At 47.3% G+C, this 21,630-nt stretch overlaps 1 protein-coding gene and 1 long non-coding RNA gene across 4 annotated transcripts; one reads left to right on the plus strand and one right to left on the minus strand.

Moving 5' to 3' along the window:
• Positions 1-5,681: 5,681 nt before the first annotated feature.
• Positions 5,682-13,361, minus strand: LOC127313691 (large ribosomal subunit protein eL20z). The gene is made up of 4 exons (XM_051344169.2): positions 13,119-13,361; positions 12,926-13,046; positions 12,276-12,390; positions 5,682-6,047 (listed from the first exon to the last, which is right to left on the minus strand). Exons 1-4 carry the CDS (start codon positions 13,267-13,269, stop codon positions 5,988-5,990), a joined length of 447 nt encoding a protein of 148 aa, XP_051200129.1. The 5' UTR covers positions 13,270-13,361; the 3' UTR covers positions 5,682-5,987.
• Positions 13,362-13,936: 575 nt separating this feature from the next.
• LOC127313692 (uncharacterized) lies at positions 13,937-16,770 on the plus strand. Of its 3 annotated transcripts, none has more exons than XR_007859176.2 (5): positions 13,937-14,196; positions 14,370-14,513; positions 15,387-15,938; positions 16,059-16,198; positions 16,300-16,770. It is a non-coding gene; the product is annotated as an uncharacterized lncRNA (long non-coding RNA). The 3 variants fall into 3 exon arrangements; XR_011749747.1 differs by lacking the exon at positions 16,300-16,770 and having other exon boundaries at positions 15,387-15,563; positions 15,656-15,938; positions 16,059-16,230; XR_011749746.1 differs by lacking the exon at positions 16,300-16,770 and having other exon boundaries at positions 16,059-16,230.
• Positions 16,771-21,630: the final 4,860 nt, after the last annotated feature.

The following is a 21,630-nucleotide window of genomic DNA, read 5'->3' on the forward strand; positions in this document are numbered from 1 at the left end:
TATACCTCAGCCCAACACATACCAATGAGTGTATTTTTACACATATTTACCTTGTATTTTTGCATATGTAGTGATAGGATTTTGGTATTAGAGAATCTCCAGTCGTGTCCCCAAAGCGATTTGGGGCGCGCTGGACCAAAAAACGTTCCCAGCCGCGTCCTCCAAAGCCCTTTTTTGTCCGGCGCGGTCCGATACGGTGTCCGGCGCCCCGAGCCTGTCCCCGCCCCACAAGGGACGCACCGGGGACGCCGGACGCACCGAAAAGCGAGGCGAAGCAACGTAGGCCCGACCCGGCAGCGGCTCGGAAGCCTAAAACCCCGTCGCCTACCTTTGGTCAAGCGACGTTAATGGCGTCCCAATTTTCCCAGGCGACGCAGGGACGCGTCTCGTCGTGCATGGCCGCGTGGCCGTCTGCGCCAGCGTTATTGCGTGCAACTACTCGCTGCCGCGCTGTACATTAAGAGGCTCTGCGGTTTGTCCCAATCTCCTCACCGCTCCCAAAACCTTCTCCTCGCCGGCCCCAAATCTTCTCCTCGTCGCTCCATGCAATGTCGTCCTCGTCCTCCCGCAAGATCGCCGCTGCGAACGGCTTCAGCCGCGGCAAGTCTAACCGTGAAGGAGGCGTGTGTGTTGTACCACGCGGGATATCCTGTCCCGCCGGACATGCGCCTGCCAAGCATCGGCGGCTGGAAGATGGCTGTGAATGGCATTGGCGTCCCGCCGCCACCGACGCCAGGGACGGAGCGCTGGAAGGACGCCATCAGGGCCCGGCGGGCTGAACTCACCGCCCAGGAGCAGGCGGATCCGACCTGGACGGTGAAGAACAACGACGACTGGTGGGCCACGTACTTCAAGGCCAAGTACGACGTGGAGATGCGCAACACCACCGGCCTCGTCGGCGGGCCAAACAACTGGAACAGGGATGGGCGCGCCCTGTTCTAGGGCGTTCCGGGGCGCACCGTCGACAACGTCATCCGCGGCATCCGCAACGGCGCTCCAAGGTTGGAGGCGCCTCCCTCACCGCCACCGTCTCCCCTGCGCAATGGCAGCCGAGGAGGACCACGTACTTGTCCTCCTCGAACTCTTCTTCCTTAGGACCGACCCGATCGACGTCGTCCTCGTCGTACCGCTCGGCGCCCTACACCGTCCCCAATTGCGTGAATGAGGAGCCGGCGACGCCCGTCAATCCGAGGCGCGGTGGCACCGGTAGCGCCGGCCGGCGGCAGCAAGAGAGGCGCGGTGGCGCTCTCCTCATCCCGAAGCCGGAGGTGAAGGAGGAGCTGGAGGAAGCGTCGCAGGAGGCGCTGCTCGCGGAGTACGAGCGGCAGCAGCGCCTCATCGCCAGCAGCGACAACCCCGTGGACTGCCGAGGGCTGCGAGCGGCGTTCTTGGCGTCGCTCAACGACAAGGACGCCTGGAGGGGCGACGTCGAGACGGCGATCGCCATGTTTATCCGCGACTCCGGCAAGCCTCTCGTGGACCTCACCGATGACGGCGAGGCAGGGCTAAGCGGCCTGGTGAAGGACGAGCCCGTCGATGAGCCCGACGAGCGCGTCAAGCAGGAGGTCGTCACCGACGACATATACAACTTCCATCAGTACTACGACGCCTCCGGCCACCACAAGTACTACTAGATTAGGTTTAGTTTAAATTTAGTCGAATCTATGTAATATATGTCATTGGATGAATTTAATCGAATCTCGCACAAGTTTAAAATTTCCGAAATTTTGTTTTGGGGACGTGACTGGGGAGCGACGTCCCCCAAACGCGGCACGAACAAAACACGTCCTCCAAACGCTCGATCCGGCGCGGTTTGGGGGCGGTATGGGGGACGCGAGTGGAGATGCTCTTAATGGTGGTCGTGCGCACCTTTTACACTTGTTTCCACATGATCCCAAATTATGAATGTATTGATAAACATATCATTTGGAGCTGTCATATTGGACATAAATATGATATTTTGAAGCGATAAAAGTCATCTAAATAATTTTCCACGAACCTAGGTGAAGAGGCAATGATATAGGCAACTCCATAAGGTTTAATGAAAGTAGGTACGCCTGCCTGTACCGCGCACCCGTACCATGTGGTACCGCCTCGTCAAGTAGTTTCACAACGCGAAGACAGATCTGAGATCCGACATTAACAGACACCACAACTCACATAGACCTCACCTTCGGAAGGGATCTACGCGGGGAACTTGCAGAAGGAAATCAACACGGATCATTGGAGGCCAAGGCATCATCCCCCATCGTCAACCGATGCATCTCCATCACCATCACCATTCCCATCTCATTTACTCTCATCTTATTGTAATTACAATTGATATTGTGGATTTGCACTTGTATTCATCCATATACTCATATTCATTCCATGTACCGATGATGATGTTGTTGATTATTTCCGTGCGTGACTAATGTACCTTGTTCTTGGGGAGATGGAGAAACCCTAGCAATACTATGATATGAAATAAAGGTGATTTATAACTTTCATTCATGATTAGTTTTCTCTCTAGATATTATATGAAGTTGACCATGTAATATTTACCTTCGGGACTAGAGAGGGGATTGCCTTTGGACATGTGGTAGTATGTACGGTGCTAAGTGACATAATGTGCCGATGTGCTATTCATATGGTCAAGTAAGCCAAGGAGAAATTCACAAAGCTCATATCAATATCCATGTGGAAACCCTTAATTGCGAGGGATAGGAGTTGCTTGCTTACAATCATTGTAGTGGTTATTCAGGATGAAATATCAGATGGCTTGTCTATGATTATCTTTTTATGGAACTCTTTCCACACATATATGTTATGAAGAAAGGCATAGATTTATCCTAATCACGATGAACCAATGCTAAAGGTGGATCAAACGTTTCCCGAAAACATTTTGCCTTACTAAAGTTTCATTAATATTTACATCGCAGTTGTATTTCTATTTACTTTACTTTTTAGTATTACTTTACACACCAAACAACTCTATTTAAAAATATTCCAATTATCCTTTGATAGATAGTGATGAGGGGCACAAAGACCTTAACCAAATAGCTCTCTATGTAGTTCGGTACTCTTAATTTTGAAACAAGCTACAATATAGTTGTGCACTTGCAGTCATCAAATACATACGATCTCATATATCACTTAATACAAAGAATGCAAAACATAAATTTGAATTATACAAATTTAAGACAAATTCAAAAAGTCGTATAAAATAGAATGAAAAATAGAAAATATAAGACAAAAATGAAAATGTGCAAAATTTAATTCTCATTCATTGTAATATCATATCTAAAACCTATCTATCCATCTTCATCTCCATCTTAGCTTTGATCTTCTGACCTACAACATCCATATTAATGACAATTAATATGAAAAAGAGGGAGCGCCATAGATGGTGAGATTAACTTGAACGGACCAAGATGGTTGGTAGATATGAATATATGTACCAGGAAATTAGGGTTCATTGTCGGGGTGGCGGGGGAGAAGAGTGTGAGGGGAGGCTCCTCACTGGAAGACGATCGCGACTAGGCGGCGAGCATCCCTAATTGTGCGTACATGATCTAGTGGTAAGCAAAAGAACAAGAGGCAGGAGTACATGATCGGCTAACGGAGTGGCAGCAGATCTGGAGGCAACAAGGTCATCGATGAGTAGTCCAAGGAGGTAGAGCTCGGTGGATGTAGGGCTCGTGGTCGCCAGAGGGAGGCAGTGGATTTTGGGGAGGCATCGCTCGTGGTCAGCGTGCGAAGGGGGTCAGAGGGTGAGGCAATTGCGAGCCGTGGATTTCCTTCCCGACCTCTCGAGGTTGGAAACCTCTCCCGGGAAGGGTCGTGGAAAGGGCAGGGATATCCATGTGTGTCCGAATGGCCCCATTGGAATTCCAAGCAATTTGGCTTGTGTATACTCCAACCAGGGAAAAGGCAGGGATCCTCCCCAGCCTGTCGGAACCAAACAAGCCCTAAACGGTTTTAGAGAATTCAAAATATATTTAGAGGTTCTAGGTTGTCCTCTAAATCCTAATGTTTTTTTTATCTTCTTCTTGACCTTACAAAACCATCTACCTCCTCCAAACCATAATATTTTATACTTCTATGTAGGAACCAAACACAATTCAACAACCCTAAAATCAATATTTTTATAATTTTTATTCAAATTCCAACAAATGTTTTGCATGCACTAACCAAAACCATAGGTGATCAATGTTACACAATCAAAGTTGCACATCTCATATGATCACAAATAGTTCTGGGTCATATCATCACAAAAAATCCATCCATCACCCAAAGCAAATGCAACGAAAAAATATAGATGGAACAAACATAGCATAGGGTAACACAGTAGTACCAAATGATCGCACTGAAGACTACGCTACCCTTGATAAGACAATTGGTGTGTCACAAGGTCATTGCTTGTCGCCAAACCACAAGAAATTTGTGAAGTTAGTCGGTTTTCCTCCGTGATCTAATTGGAGTTCTCAGGGTGGAGTTCCAGGGAGTCATACTCATAGTCTATCTCTTGGTTTTCTCTCATCCTCTATGATCATTTTGTGTAGGATCACACAAAACAGTTGCGATGTTTCCCTAGGTATGCTGGTCCCGAGAAGGTCCACACACAATTTCAAATCAATCTTGCAACACTCAACATACTCACTCAATGGTCTTCCTCATTGCTTTTCAAATACTTGGCAAAGTGGACTCCTTCTCACCGTGAGGATTTGATATTTTCTTCACAAAGTTTAACCAAGAAGGGTAGAAACCATCAATAAGATAGTTCCCCATATTATACTCATGGAAATTGACCTTGAATTCGCATGTTGGAGCTTCTCCATTTTCTAGCCTTTGCAAACACCAGTGATGTTTTCAAGACATTGATGCCATTGTGAGTACCTGCATCCCAAAGAAATAATACCATATCTATAGGTCCTCAAATGCAAGACCTTAAATGTTAATAACCACTGAAGTGACCCGGCATGCAATCAATGTTCCCAATCATCCATGAACCTTGTATCTTCACACATTGCCAAGGCTTGCAGTGTCCTCATCATTGGATGTTCTGAGGTACTCTTCTCCGAGGACTTACATATAGTCTCTACAAATGTCCGCGCACTATTGGGGTGGTGTCCTCCCCCAATGTGCATATATTCATTAGCGACATTTTTAGGGATATTTTTTAAAACCAACTTGTTGTCGGTGTTGAGACAAAACACCTGCGAGTATCTTCCTTCGTCCCTGACATTAGGGATCATGATTCTACGGCAACAAACATGATTTTACAAACAATGAGAAGAAATAAATACTAACTAATAAAGTGGGTTATCGTGATGCAAATAAGGTTAAAACATCAAACTCCACAAGCTTTAAATAAATCAATTCAACACGTGTATAGGTATTTGTACAAAGTTCGATTAGTTCAGCATTTTTTGAATCCAACAAATCTAAAGGATCCTAAAACTTCTATTGGTCCAGCGTGACGAGATGTAACTGTTATTTCATATTAATGAAGTCGCCATGGCGGCCTTCCCTCAAAGAGATCCTAAAAGTTACTTGAATGTTTTCTGGATAATTCACATGTATTATCATTTTAGAGTTCATGTGAGAATGTAAGAGGAGACTGGGAGGGCCAAGGAATAGGAACCGCCTTATCATGTATTTTCTGTGAAAAGATGTTGTTTCATCAAGACTTCGACTCCTGGAAACAAATGATCTTGCTACCAATTACAACATATTTTCTCATAAAACAAATTGTTGGTCTACAATTCACCACAAAGGTTACATATTTACAACCCTGTGAATATTATCCAAGCAAAGATATTGTTTTAAAACATATGTTAATCAACTGTGTTCTTCACATGGATGGGCAGTATATTACAACTATAGACATATGGTGTTTAAATTACAGAAACCTGTGGATTTGGATTGCAACTTCCAGCATTAACGAAAGAGGACATGAAGAATGTGGCACTTATAGTTACAATTTGGATTGATGACATCCAGCATCACCAGAAAGGTTGCATTCTTATGCCATTGAGCATGAATGGGACTAGTGCAAAAATGCCCTGCAAGAGAATCCTTTGTTACAGCAAACAAAACTGAAATTAATTAAATGCATCACAGCACATTGAGCTTGACCTCGACAATCTAATTGACCAAATTTATTTGGTAACATCTTTCTCTGTAACATAGAGGTTCACAGGAGAGCAAGCTTTATACCCACTTCTTACAATTGGGGCCATTATTGTAGATATACCATTCAACATAAATTAAACCAAAGGTAATATACATCAAGCCGCAAGGCAATTGATGGCACTCCTTTGTTCTATGTTCATTGCTCTAAACATATAAATTCTAAAAGATGCTGCAAACAGATCTATGTATTTCAGTATTTCAGCTGGGTTGGTCATATACTAACAAGTCGATACCATATAGCATAAGTGACAGCTCTACTACTTAGAGTTGTTGCTACTCACACATATAGTGGACACACACAGACTCAAATAGAACTGAATGACACGAGCAGTTTTGGTGCAGCAAAAGAAGCTGCGTTTTCTTCACTCACTTGGTTACTGCTTGGTGTTGAACTGATACAATGGGGGGCTATTTATACTACTAGTGAGCTACACAAACCAGCTCACGTACTACACCTCTAGTGTGAACACTTGACTAGTGGAAGCTGAGAATTTCAGCCGCACTTCTCTGATACTCTATCCTGACATTCTTCAGCTTATCACTGTAGCTTATCTCTATCCTGACATTCTTCAGCTTATCACTGCAGCTTATCACCTTCCATCTTTGTCAGTCTATCTCCTGCAGCCTTGCAGGTTCTTGTTTGCTTCGTGCCCACTTGCTCTACCTAGAAGTTTCACACTAACAACAAACTACTACTAGTGGTAGATGCACGTACAGGTGCATGCCTTATTTGTGGCTAAGCAAACTTGCTACTACTACTCTACTAGCAACTGATTAAACAACAATTCTCCCCCTAATCTAGTTGCGGTAGAGGTTGATGACGCCAATTCTTTCTCGCAGATTTTGAAACTGAACGCGACCAAGTGCCTTGGTCAGAATATCTGCGAGTTGGTCTTCTGTGCCGATGTACTCGACCGTGACAGTTCCATCCTCAATGCAGTCCCTGATGTAGTGGTACCGCGTGTCGATGTGCTTGCTACGGTCATGGTACACTGGATTCTTGCACAGTTGGATCGCAGACTTATTGTCCACGATCAGATTAGCGACAAGAGGAGCAGATCCCAGCAAGTCGCCGAGCAAACGGCCGAGCCAAACACCTTGACACGCCGTCGTCGCAGCTGCGATGTACTCAGATTCGCAGGACGACAATGCCACCACCCTTTGCTTCTGGCTCTGCCATGACACTGGGCAATTTCCGAAGAAGAAGAGTGTACCTGTAGTACTCTTCCTGTCATCGATATCACCAGCATGATCTGCATCGCTGTAGCCGATCAGGTGTGCACCTTCTGGCGCGGAGGAGAACGAACAGCCGGTGTCGATCGTCCCCGCAATGTAGCGGAGCAGGTGCTTCACAGCACTCAGGTGCTCTGTGGTGGGCGCTTCCATGAAGCGGCTCACCATGCCAACGGCGAAGCTGATGTCCGGCCTCGTGTGCACGAGGTAACGCAGACTGCCGACAATGCTGCGGTACAGCGTGACGTCGACCGGAGGATTCGTGCTCCTCTTCGAGAGCTTGAGCCTTGGTTCCATCGGCACATGAGCTGCGTTGCAGTCAGCCATGCCCGCCTTTTCGAGCACCTTCGCTGCGAAGGCGCTCGCTTCGCCGTGATGTGGCCGGGAGCACGACATACCTCGATTCCCAGTGCAGGTGAGCAAGCCCGTGTCGCTCATCTTGAACTTGCCTTTGCACATCTCGCTTGAAGCTTGAGATTGCGGTGGTGCTCCCTCCCGTGACGACGAGATCGTCGACGTAGACGCCCGAGCAGAGTCGTGAGTCACCCTCTCCACGAGTGTACACGGCATGCTCCGAAGCACTCCGCACGAAACCGAGTGACACCCGGCCACGGCATGGAGCTTGGTGTTCCATGCGCGCGGGGCCCGACGGAGACCGTAGAGTGCCTTGTGGAGGCGCATCACCTTGCTCGCGTGGTTGCGGTCGTCGAATCCTGGCGGGTGAGTCACATACACTTCCTCCCGCAATTCACGGTTGTGGACTGCCGTCTTCTCGTGGATGTGGTGGACCTCCCACTTGAATTGGGCAGCGACGGCGATCAGGAGCCTGACAGAGTCCAGTCGCGCAACGGGGGCAAAGACTTCATCGAAGTCAATCCCTAGCCGCTGGACATATCCCTTCGCGACGAGCCTGGCCTTGTGCTTGAGGACGTGACCGTCGGCGTCACGCTTGAGCTTGAAGATCCACTTCAATCCGATGGGCTTGTGACCCGGCGGCGGATCGCAAGTGACCATGTCCGGTTCTCCTCGATTGACCGCAGCTCATCGACCATGGCGAGCCGCCAATCTTCGTCTCCTTCGGCCTCGGCGAGTGTTGTCGGCTCGCTTTGTGGGAGTGAGGAGGAGGCGCTCCGCCGCCCTGGATTCTCCTCATCCGGGGTTGAGGAAGTCTCGAATGTTGCGGTAGCGAGCGAGACTTGGGTCAACTCCGGCATCCAGTTCTCGATGCCTCCATCTGCTTGGTGGAGAGACGAAACGCACGGGCTGGTGCGATGCCACGAGAGATGGGCCGACCCACCAATGGCGGCCCGGTCGGAGCCAATCTTGCTGTGGTGACGGCGAAGGAGAGCTTGATGCAGTGCCGCTTCACGGTTTCTCCGACTTGCCGCCGTTGGTTGCGACATCGTCCAACTCTCCACGGCGAGAGTGGCGGTGCCGTCATTGTGCTCTCCCCAATCCCACTCGCGGCCTCGTCGAAGATGACGTCGCGGGAGACATGGAGGCACTTCTTCTCCGGTCATATAGGCGATACGCCTTGCTTCCTTCCTCATACCCAAGCATCACCATCGGGCGGCTGCGGTCCTCAAGCTTCTTCAAGCCTGGTTTCGTCTCCTTCGCGTATGCCTTGCAGCCGAATACGCGAAGAAAGTGAACGCTAGGTTTTCTGCCATACCAGGCTTCAAATGGTGTCTTCCCTTCCAGGCTCCTTGTCAAGGATCCGTTTAGGACGAACACCGCCGTTGCTGCCGCTTCTCCCCGAACTTAGCCGGGACGGATTTCGCCTTGAGCATGCTCGGACGGCGCCAACGATCGTCCTGGTTCCGCCGTTCCACTACCCCATTACGTTGTGGAGAATAGGGCGGTGAGGTGACGCCGGACGCCATGCTCTCGCGCACCACTCGGCGAACTCGTTCGCCGTGAACTCGCCGCCCGCCCGATCGGTGCGAGCACGCGCAGAGGACGTTGCGTCTCCTTCTCCGTCTCGGCCCGGAAACGCCGAATTGCCGCACGCCTCATCCTTCGACTCGAGTGCGGCCACATGTACCGCCGTTGTCGTCGACGAGCAAGAGGAAGTACTTCTTCCTCCCGGTGTTCTTTGGCGAGATTGGACCGCAGAGGTCACCGTGCACGAGCTCAAGAGGCGTCGTGGCACGGTGCAGTTGGTTGCCGCAGAAATGGGGAGCGCCGGTGCTTCCTCGCGATGCGAGCTTCGCAAAGCTGCTCGGCATGGCCGATGGTGGGGAGACCGCGCACCACTCCCTTCCTCGACATCTTCTCGAGGCTATCGAAGCTACGATGGACGAAGCGTGAGTGCCGGCGCCACGCGTCGTCATTGGCGTGCGCCGCCGTACACACCGGTCGCACGATTTGGAGCTGCGCCACGTAGAGTCTGTTCGTCGTCCTTGGCACCTTGGCGATCGGGACCTTGGCACGATCGCGGACCTCCATGTAGCCGTGCTCGACGTGGGTGGGGTACCCGAGCTCGTCTAGGCGCCCAATGCCGACGATGTTCGACTTGAGCCGTGGGATCCAAAGACACGCCGGCCGCCTCGTGATGTCGCTCGTTGTTGATGACGAAGAGGACGGTTCGCGGCCGCAGATGTCGACAACCGATCCATCGCCGAAGCGCACCTTGCCGGAGACGATCTGTCCAGCTCGGCGAAGACGCCGTCGTCGCCGGTCATGTGGTTCGACGCTCCCGTGTCGAGGTACCACGCTGCGTCGATGTCGTGCGCCGTGCGCTCGAACACGACGCGGCGCGCTCCTCGTTGAGATACACCGCTCCCCGTAGGCGGTGCAGTGGATCGATCGATGTCGAGGAGGCTCCGCACGAGCGGTGCGGAGATGCGGGCTCGACGACGGTGGCCATGTGCGGCTCGGGTCCTTTTCCGCCATTCTCGTCCTGGATCGGGTGCGCCGCCGCGAGCCTTCGTCGCGCCGCTTCTTGCGGCGCCGCGCTTCCAGTGCCTTCTTGCCACAATAGTGGCGATTCTGTGATCGGCGTTGCTGCTGGAGCCTTGCGATAGCGAGGACTTGGGCGGTGGCTTGCCACCCTTTTGTCCACCGCCACCGTTCCCGCCGTAGTCGCCTCCCCGCCGCTTCCTCCTTCTCGTCCTCCCACCGCTTCTCTGTCGCCAGCAAGTTGCCACCGGAGGCGGTGGAGCCGCTCGAGTTCGGGCGATCCTCGACGGCCCGAAGGTGTCCGACAACCTCCTCCACGGTGAGTGTGGCCGGGTTCATCATCGTCTCCATCGAGAAAGCGATCTCGCACAACCGTTTTGGGACAACGAGAGAGGAATTTCCTTACTATCTTCTCATCATCGCAGTATCCCCGAGGGAGCGCATGGTGGCGGCGAGGTTCGTGATGCGCAACCCGAACTCGTCGATGCGCTCGCCGTTCTTGAAGGCGATCGTCTCGAATTCTGTCCGCGCCCGCCGCACGCGTGAATCGCGCACACGATCGTTGCCCTGGTGCTGCACCTTGATCGCCTCCCACGCCGCCTTGGCGCTCCCCTTCCCGATCAGCATCGGATGCATCTCGGGTGGAGTGGAGCGGAGCAGTGCCGCCAAGGCCTGCTTGTCCTCTCGCCGAGATCGCGGTGTCCTCGATTGCGTCCCGAGAGCGATGCCGCTGCAGTTCACCTCCATCACCATGGCCCGATTGGTGTAGTCTCCGCGCTTGAGCATCGGGAAGACGAGGCTCGTACCGCCGCCTCCGCCGCTAGTCATCTCGCGGATCACCTCCCGCCGTACCACGACCTCGCCCCCGCCGTGTCGCACCTGCTCCGTCCCCGACTTGGCGATCGCCGTCGCTCGTTTGCCGGAGGAGGGGTTGCGGACGCAAGCCGCTGCTGGAGAGGTGGTGGTGCCGACATCTCCCAGGTTGCTCTGATACCAATTGACAGCTCTACTACTTAGAGTTGTTGCTACTCACACATATAGTGGACACACACAGACTCAAATAGAACTGAATGACACGAGCAGTTTTGGTGCAGCAAAAGAAGCTGCGTTTTCTTCACTCACTTGGTTACTGCTTGGTGTTGAACTGATACAATGGGGGGCTATTTATACTACTAGTGAGCTACACAAACCAGCTCACGTACTACACCTCTAGTGTGAACACTTGACTAGTGGAAGCTGAGAATTTCAGCCGCACTTCTCTGATACTCTATCCTGACATTCTTCAGCTTATCACTGCAGCTTATCACCTTCCATCTTTGTCAGTCTATCTCCTGCAGCCTTGCAGGTTCTTGTTTGCTTCGTGCCCACTTGCTCTACCTAGAAGTTTCACACTAACAACAAACTACTACTAGTGGTAGATGCACGTACAGGTGCATGCCTTATTTGTGGCTAAGCAAACTTGCTACTACTACTCTACTAGCAACTGATTAAACAACAATAAGTAGGATGTTGTGTTCATCATTGCATGCTGCTACCATTTCAAAAACTGTAAGCATCCTTGGGTGCTAATGGGATAATTGCCGCCATGAAGATAGCTGAATGACAGAGCATATGGGACCTATCTAAATAACTCTCCTTTTCATTCAATTTATATCCATGTTTATTAGTTATTAACTAAATATATATCTGCGTACAGAAGAAGAACGTCACTTCACTAATGCCTTTTGTTGTACTTATTAATCAGTAGCCTCCTAGCAAACAGGTAGTTATAACCGTGACTAACAAAAGGAGCATCAGTGCTACTGGTATATTGCTTAAACTGAAGATGAAGCGCTTCACTTTTTCTTTTTTGAGATAAAGAAGCGCTTCCAGTTACAGCACACATGATTTCCATTTAGTTTGCACCGGAAATAAAATACTATATGTCTATATTTGCATCAGTTGTAGAAACTGGGGGCACTTACAGCAATTGTGCAGGCAATCAATCCAGGCTTCTCCCGGTGATCAAATGCAACAAAGAATAGAAGGAAAGCACCAGTATACCAGGGAATCGCAGCCAAGAAGAACCCGAATAAGAACCTTCAAAACAAAACCAATACACAGTCATCAGTATGGATCCATTGTTCTTTCATTTTAGATTGGCAGGTAAGAGCAATGAACTTACGCAAACTCCTTAATATGAAATAATACACCTATGATAAAGATCGATGTCAGTTACTAGATAGCAGAGCAGTAGACTCCACAGATAACTATGCCAGTTTAGGACAATCCTGTTCTGCTTATCCAAGTTATGTCCTAATCAAAATCCAGTACCATTTAACTGCTACATTATGCGATTGTACCTAAGGACCTTGCCCAACTAGACCAACAAGAGTACTAGTGCCTCCCAAACGGTTACTAGCAAGGATGAACTCTTCTTTTGGTCCTGAAGCATATATACTCTAGATGTTGCTACATGAACTTCCTGCTGGAGACATCTACCCGTCCAACCCCCCACTAACACACTAAGCAGCAACCACGTACAAGTGCCCATGCTGTTACCAGTTCCAAAGTGTTCCTAACTTTGGCAGATCATCTCAAGTCAATCCGCACCGATCACATTGGAGACACTTACAGAGCCCAGCCGAGGCCGACGCCCCAGAACGGCAGCCGCGGCTCCCGGACTGGGAGGCCCTCCGCGAAGACCTGCTGCTGGACGGTGCACGGGAAAGCAACAACGCTCTCAGCACCGCACCCTGCACATCAAGAAGAGCCGTTTCAGTCTCTACAGAACCAGAAGGGGGGAGCGCGGGAGAAGGAGCGCCGACCGTTCAGGGAGGGGCTGTAGGCGGCTGCTGCGACCGGCGGCGGGGGCGGAGGGGGGAAGGTGCCGTAGTAGTGGGGGTACGGGGGAGGGCTGGCGCCGGCGAAGGGGGAGACGGAGGGCAGCTTGGCGCTGGGGTCCCTGGTCTCTTGCATCGCCCTGGACGAGATCTCAAGGTGTGGTGGACCTTTTGGGAGGGGCTGAAAAAGGTCGCCAGTTCTGGACTTCTGGGCACGAATTTGGAAGGTGGAAGTGCGTCTATCGTGTGACGTTTTGTTTTAACACAGTCGTGTGACGTTTGTTGGTGATTCCGCTGGAGAATGGGAGAAGGTGGTGGAGTATGATCTCAAATCACTCAACAAATGATTTATTTTAGATGAGGTGAATTGACTTGGCCAATTTTGTAAAGTTTGAATTTCATCAATACTTATTCTTTTACCTTGCATTGATCACAACTAGTGCATTTCGGAAAGAAGGAAATAACACTTTTAGTGGCCCTAGTCTTCTATTGGTTGGTGGCTATAGTTGAAGTTGTGCTCAAGCACATTATACACTATATCAAAGCTAACCCACTTTGCTCAAATCTCAGCGTTTTGGGTACTATTCATGTTACTATTTTGTCCAATCGGTCTTTGACACGTCTTTGATTTTTAATGTAGATAGAGATAGGTAATCGTAGATCCTTATCTTCAGGATTTATTTTTTCCTTTTTTCTTGCGTGGGAAATCTGTGGTTACCGGCTTCTCTCCGGTTTCCTTTTTATCTCTTCCGAAAATCCCTCTCTCTCTCTCTCTTCTTTAATTTACCTTCAGTTTCCGGTTCTCCCGTTTCCTTGATCGTGCCGCAGCAGTCAAAGCGGTGGGAGCAGTTTCCGGCAGACATTTATCACTCCACCAGGAAATCTTGCCTCCATCCCCGAGATTCCTTCCCCCTCCCGTTTCCTCTCCTCTCACCTTATTCATTGCTTTTCTCCAACCAATCCAAGGGCGGATGGCCTCCATGGACGCCGCTCAAGCATCTCAAAATCTTTCACGGGCACTGCTGGCCGCATGGTATCGCTCCCGCTCCATCCTTTTCCTAAGGTTGGTGCTCTCCTCTCTCTCGCTGGTAGTAGTGGCGCCTCCCTGCTAGACCTCCTCGATGTCTTCCGCCAGCTTCAGCAATGGATTCATGGATGCCGATGGGAATGAACTACAATGTCGAGTAAACTCCCAAGGGGCTTCCTCTTTCCCATCTCACATCCTCTCATTTTCAGGAACCATTGGACATGGCAAGGACGGAGATGGATGCGTGTACAAGCGGATGCGACGTCCTCACTAGGCTCAGCCGCCCAAGCCCCGAGTGGAGGACGATGGCGAGCTCGACCCCACACTTCTCTTCTCCGTCCTGGAGGAATAAGGTAACCAGTGAAGTTCCCTGTCTTCCCTTTCTGCAGGCAGCAGATGGAAGAGAAGCGAAGGTATCTCACAGACGACGTGCAGTGCACTCAGCTCCTGCCCCTCCGTACCTCTCTGCAGCAGCGCCAGGCTTCTCTTTCCATGCCTCACCGTTCTGACCCCCGACATCTGTACTGTGGAGTTGAATCGGTCTTTCGCTTCGAGACGTTCTCCATCCATATGTACTCAGCTTTTGAAGATTTACTAATTAGAGCTCCTAAACGCATCCCAAATCCTACCACTTTATAGTATAGATCCTGATAGTAATGTGCTGTTGTAAATTCAGCTGGATGGCATGTTCAATTTGGCAGCAGATTTCTGTTCTCAACATCTTTTTCCACGGAGAGCTATCTACCTGAAAATACAGGCCATAATGAATAACTATCTCCATCTTATGCTATACGATTCCAGTGTTCAGCTAGCACATCCAAGAGTATATTTAAACAACTTTCTAGCTCACCTAGATAAGTTTCGATTAGAAAGATATTGTCAGCTGCCTGCTTACTATCTTTTCCATTCTTTTTGTACATTTTTTTTATTTTGATCTTCGCGACAACTTAGAACTAACCAGGAGAAAGGGAAGGAAAACGCATGAGAAGATCAGTTTTGATTAGAAAGATATTGTCAGCTTGCCTGTTACTATCTTTTCCATTATTTTTGTACATTTTTTTATTTTGATCTTCGCGACAACTTAGAATTAACCAGGAGAAAGGGAAGGAAAATGCATGAGAAAAGCTCATTATTTTTCCATCTGATCCTATTCTTTCAGGAGTAGCTGAATTTTTTTTATTTCTGCAATTGGTATAATAATTAATCAATATATGCTATTTTTTCAGGGCTTCGATGGCGCGGTGATGTGCCACCTCTGTGTTTCACAATTGCCATCATGTTTGCTACTTCAGAACTTGATGTTCTCACTTCGTGTGCTGGAAGGAAGACTGAACATTCATTAAGTTAGCTCAATGTCTTTTTTGCTGAGTTGTCATATTAACATAGTGATGGCGTTTGACATTGTAAGAGTACATTGAACTATTCTTCATGTCTCATGAAACATATGCATAGTTTATTGCATGGTTGGACAGACACTCATTTTCTTGCACTTCAGCGACTACAACGTCCACAGCTTCAACAGATGGATGCATGAAGCAGCCAGGCAGCACAACTGTAATAACATAAGCTTTCTAATTGGTGATGTTTCATCCCCTGAGCGTGCCTTCCAGGTCATTTACTCTTACTGCATTATCATCATTTGTTTAAGTATTCTACAACTAATGCACTAATTAGTATTCATGTGATACTGAGGAAAATGATGTTCCTCTCCTCATGTATATCTGATTTAGGGTGGCTTTATTTTTTATGCGGGTGCAGTCCGTTCAGTCCTCATGAAGGTCATCTTTTCTTCCATTTTTCACTTTGTTCATATATCATGTGGTACTGATAGCTAGACCAATTAGTTCTGAATTGTTGCAACAAAATTTTGATGTGTTGATCGTTGATATTTTGAATAGGTTATATAAAGAGGACACAAACTACACAGTGAGTTGGCATCAGCTTCTTTATCAGTATGATTCTTTGCTCAAGAGAGGCTATGTAGCTTAAAGAGATGACAACCTGACAACTCATTGGCGTTGCTTATTTTGAACATGAGGTCGTCTTATCTAAATTATTATTTTCTATCCAGTCTTCAATTATTCACACTGCAATAATAGGTAACTGAATGTTCCTCCCATTTGGAGTCTTTATTTGTAGTAGTAAGGAACACAACAGCTCCTCACCTTGACGGTGGCCTCCGGCCCTGCCAGTGATCTGCCACCGCTGGGTTAGCGCTAGACGACTAACAGTGCTGATGTCTGCTCCAGAACAGGGAGCATGGCATCTCCTGGAAGCCGCCCTGCTGCCACCCAAATAACGACCAGAATATGAACGATGCAGTCAGCAAGGTGGTGCGCGGAGGACCGGGCTAGCAGACGAAGCCCACAGTAGGAGCTGGTACCTTTCCCATTCTATTGCAATATGCAAGGAATAGTTTGTGTTTTTCATAACCACCGATTCACATTGGTTCTAAGTATGAATTCGCTCTATTTTTGGTTTTTTTAGCTAACACGATGCAGCCATCAGTAAGTTCTAGCTTATAATGACGCTAATTATTAAAAGAGCTATTAGTTGTTTTCATGAGAAGTACACTTAGGATAAGTTGATATTGCAGGCAGTGGCGTAGCTATGTAGCCGCCAGGGGGGGCGCCGCCCCCCCCCCCCCCCCCCCAGCCCAAGAAAGATTTGCCTAATATCCCTTCATATTTAACAGTTTTTGGCTAAAAATAGTCTATATTTGGCCCATTTGCCCCCCAGCAGTGGCCCAAGCTCCGCCACTGATTGCAGGGTTCCTTGCCAGCCTGAAGGAGGGTTGGTCTACAGGCTCGAGCCATTCACGGTTGTTGCTGCCTGGTCCAAATACAGGACAGCAAACCACCTCTATAAGATTAGAATTAGTCAGAACACAAAGGTCAATGATGTCGTGCCGGTGCCTGGAAACTTTCATTTATACGCATATGACGCAAAGCCATTTGATTATGTGCACTGCCCGATGGTAGAGATGCAACTCTGCTTGCCAATGCTTGACTTGCATTTGTATTCTATTTGACAGTGGTTCTATGAATTTGATTTGATCTTCATACTTTAAAGCTTATCATGGGATTTTGAGTGTACAAGCGATAGCCGTAGGTAAGGAAAATATTTTCATGTCTCAATGCTAGCTAGCATAGGCAGTTTATCTGGTTCTCTAATATATCTACGGCATAAAAAAGTAGAATGCAACTTCTTTGTTTTATTGTTTTCTCATCAGTGATGTGCGGATGATCCATCCTGAGCACTTTTGCCTTTTGGTGACACAACTGTTGTTCCTGGAGGTGATTTTAGACGAGTCTTTCAGTTAGTTAGCAAACATTATATACATAGAAATTAAGAAGTGATTTCAGTCATTCTTGCCAACCACAAGGAGCAAGCTCATTTTCTTTGACATCACTTCGTGTATTACCACAGGGTTGCTTGTGTGCAATTTAAATTTCATGAACAATTGAGAATGGCTGGTGTTTCACAAAAAAAAAGAGAATGGCTGGTGGATCGATCAATTTACCAATTTGCCTCATGAAATTTCTGGCCACGCATGGGAATCCGGGGTCTGAGACAAAATAAACACCAATCCAATCGGTGGGAGTATTAACTAGGGGAAAGAGAAGGGAGTACCTGAATGGGGGAGAAGCACGGAGGAAGGTGGCGCTGGGAATGGTGGGCGTCTACGAGCTGCGCGAGCCCTTGGGCGGACGATCCCAATCCACGTCAGTGTGGCATGCGGTTTAGCTATTCACCGGCGACCCCGCGGCAGTGAAGCAGGTACGGCTCGCCGGCCACCTCCACGACAGCCTCGACCGCGAGCTCCGCTTCCTTGCCGCCATGAGCCACCCCATCATCGACTCATCCGCGGCTGCTGGGGAGTGGGGATGGAGAGACCGAGGTCGCCGGCGGCACAGCTCCTCCTTTCTCTCGCTCGGATCTTCCCGTTGTTGTGGCACTCCGAGGACTTAGAGCGGCTGATGAAGGAGAAAGGCCCCCTTGTTGTTCCACCTTCGCTGCCAGCGCCGGAAAGAGTGGACAGGACGCCGCCACGACAAGTGAGGAGAGGTGGGTGAAGGAGAGATGGGCCGCCGGTTCAATTGGGAAGGGGTTCGGGCTGCCGCGCATCACGGCGAGCGGCCGGGCTGAGTGACCCGGCGGCATGCATGCGAGCTAGGCGGAGGCAAGACATGCGTGCGTGCGAAGGTGACGAGGTGTGCAGCAAAATTACAGGAAACTATCTGGGTTGTAGGTGCATGAGAGAAATCACCTATCTACCAAGGAGCTGGATGGAGTTGTTGCCAGGCTAGGAGAGGGGAAGACTAGCAGCGATGCTGAATTTAGGAGCGGAGTGGCAGTCGGAGAAGAGAGAGATAGAGGATGTGAGAGTTGTTGAAGAGAAGACTTCATCCACTCAGACCAGCTGTCTGGGGCTTTCGGGCCTCTTCCCCGTTAAAAAAAAAAGAACTCAGGGACCAGCTGATTTTTTTTTGTTCTATTTTCATAATGAACAGTTTACCTTACTTTCCTAACCTAATTTTATATTATCTCTCTCTTTAAAAAAATGAATATTTGATTAAATTTGAATGTATGCACTAAATAGTGTCTAGATAAATCTAAATTTAGACAAATTTATGATACCTTTTATAGATGGAGAAAGTACATGTTTTATATATACTATATATTAAAGCTAAAGGGGTTTGCTTTCACCACATTGCTCCATGTGCATGCACTGTTCATGTCCATTTTCTTCCAATCAAAATCTGCCACGTAGACTATACTATAATGTGTTTTTTTCTTTTTTTTTTCCTTCCTTCTTTGACACACTACGATTCTAATTTTAGACGCAAAAACTTTTTATCAATAATCTTCCCGGTTATAGCTAACTACATCTACCTCTCAAACAAAAAGGTTACATATGTCTAAAACGGTGTATTTTATATCTCTTCTTTTAACACATCTTTGTGGGCATAATTTTCAGAACTTATATTCTTTTAGCTCCTATAAAAAAAATTACTGGACGTTTATCTTCTGGCGCAACTTTCCGTCCTTAATCTTTGATGCAACTCGATTCGGTATATATTTCCGGTCGTAAATTTTCAACGGTAGCTAGCCTATGTCTACAGTTCTATTTTCTCAGCTCCTTTTAATTACTCGATGGTTATTTTTCGGCACAACTTTCCGTTCCAATCAGCCCTATGACATGTAGCCTATGCTACAATGTGTTTATTTTTCATTTTTCTTAGCTTGCACCATAGTGCTCCACGTTGATGCATTGTAGACATCTATTTTAATCCAATCAATCTCCGCCACATAGACTACTACAATGTGCTTTTGTTTCCTTTTTTCTTATTTTTTAAGTCTTTTGGATTATGTAATTTTACATGCAACAACGCTACAATGTGTTTATTTTTCATTTTTCTTAGCTTGCACCATAGTGCTCCCCCGTTGATGCATTGTAGACATCTATTTTAATCCAATCAATCTCTGCCACATAGACTACTACAATGTGCTTTTGTTTCTTTTTTTCTTCTTTTTTAAGACTTTTGGATTATATAATTTTACATGCAACAACTTTTTATCTTTAATTTTTCGGATGTATGTCTACCTCTCAAACAAAAAAATTATCTACATCTACAACAATATTTTTATGTCTCTTCTTTTAACACTATTTACTGGTATTTTTGCTTGACATGCCTTTATAGCCATATTTCGTAGACCGTATAATTTTTAGCTCCTTTAAAAAAAATACTTGATGGTAATCTTATGGCACAACTTTCCGGCCTTAATATTTGATGCAACTCGATTTGATACATATTTTAGGCCGCAACATTTTGACGTTAGTTAGCCTACTTCTTCGATTGTATTTTCCCAACTCCTTTTATTTACTCGATGGTCATTTTCCGGCACAACTTTCAGTTTCAATCAGCCTGCGCCATGTGGTATATGCTACAATATGTTTTTTTATTTTTAGTTTTTCTCTTTTGGGACTTTTGGTATTTTATTATTTCAGGGTGCATATTCCAACGACGATAATTTCTCAACGGTTCAACGACATAGTAATTTCAACCCCAAGTTTAGTTTCAGCAATAGTTTTTTGTGAGGCGGCAACTCCCTATATTATTTTTGTAGAAAGCAATTTCTCAGTAGATATCTTGAACATTGCCCATGTCAACTATGAAACACATCTTTAACTACCTACTATTAATTATTTAAGATTGCATATTTCTCCGTAGCTCATTTTGCAACGACGCTGAAGGGTAGTAATTTTTACACGAACCTTCAACCTCAACTGTGGTTCTGGATAATAATTGCCCACCAATATTTTTTAATAGTGAATAATTCTTCAATGGTGATTAAAAAAGAAAAATCCAACATCCTCCCCCTCTTTTACTCGGGGAAAATAATATTGTGTTCTTCTGTGATAACATCGAAAAAAATATACTTACTCCACCATCCGTCACATTTTCACCTAGGATAACCTTCTTCTACAATAACTTTCGGCCGGAGAAATACTACCATTTCCTTTTATAGCAACACCGAAAATAAAAGTATTCCACCATCTGCCGCTTATTACATCAGCACTTCCGCGGTATTTCAGCAACCTAGATATTGTTTTATTTCTACAATATTTTAACCAGCGATCTAGACACAAAAGCACTCCACCATCCGCCGTCTATTTCATAGGCACTTCCGCGGTACTTCAATAACCCATATATTTATTATTTCTACAAAATTATAACCAACGATCTTCATACAAGGGCACAGTCGAGTTTTATATGTTTCTTCAGCTATTTTTGAAAAGGAATCCCGCATTCTTAAACGTAAAAAATATTGTTTTTAAAAAAGAATGCCGCACTGTAAACAACGCGGGCGCGGCGTGCGCCGCAAACTTCCTAGTCTCATTTATTTCCAAACATGCAAATGACCCTATTCTACTCAGTAAAATAGTATGAAATGTAGACAACCAAGTGTTTTCAATTCAGTTCTTCGTCATTAATCTTCTATTTAATTGATTATGTGCATTTTTAGTGCACAATATTAAAACAGTGCAAATATTGTGGTTAATATTTCTTGAAAATATGTTTCAATCTCGTGGATTAGAAGCGAACAAACAATAGACTATACGCAAACTTTTTAAGAATTATATCGTTTCCCACTCAGCCAACGGATGCGGCGTGTCGCCGCGCCGCAAACTTCCTAGTACAACTAAAATCTCGTGAAACCGCAAGACATTAGTAGACCGTTTGATTTGATTGTGATTCATGCTCATCGAGTCGGAAACGGCGACGAAACACATGGCAACTTTGACATTGCTGGAGCTCCATGACTTTAGAGCATCTTCAGCCGCGTCCCTCGTAGCGTCCCCCAAACCGCGCCGGATTGAGCGTTTGGGGGACGTGTTTTGTTCGTGCCGCCTTTGGGGGACGTCGCTCCCCAGCCGCGTCCCCCAAAACGCCTCCCCCAAAC

This window comes from Lolium perenne, chromosome 7 (assembly GCF_019359855.2).
Source record: "Lolium perenne isolate Kyuss_39 chromosome 7, Kyuss_2.0, whole genome shotgun sequence".
Lineage (NCBI taxonomy): Eukaryota > Viridiplantae > Streptophyta > Magnoliopsida > Poales > Poaceae > Lolium > Lolium perenne.

Coding starts and splice junctions, on each gene's coding strand:
- LOC127313691 (XM_051344169.2), bottom strand. CDS start 13,269: ATGCAAGAGACCAGGGACCCCAGCGCCAAGCTGCCCTCCGTCTCCCCC. Junction 13,047..13,118: donor CTACAGCCCCTCCCTGAACG/GTCGGCGCTCCT, acceptor CTTGATGTGCAG/GGTGCGGTGCTGAGAGCGTT. Junction 12,391..12,925: donor GTCGGCCTCGGCTGGGCTCT/GTAAGTGTCTCC, acceptor TTTGTTTTGAAG/GTTCTTATTCGGGTTCTTCT.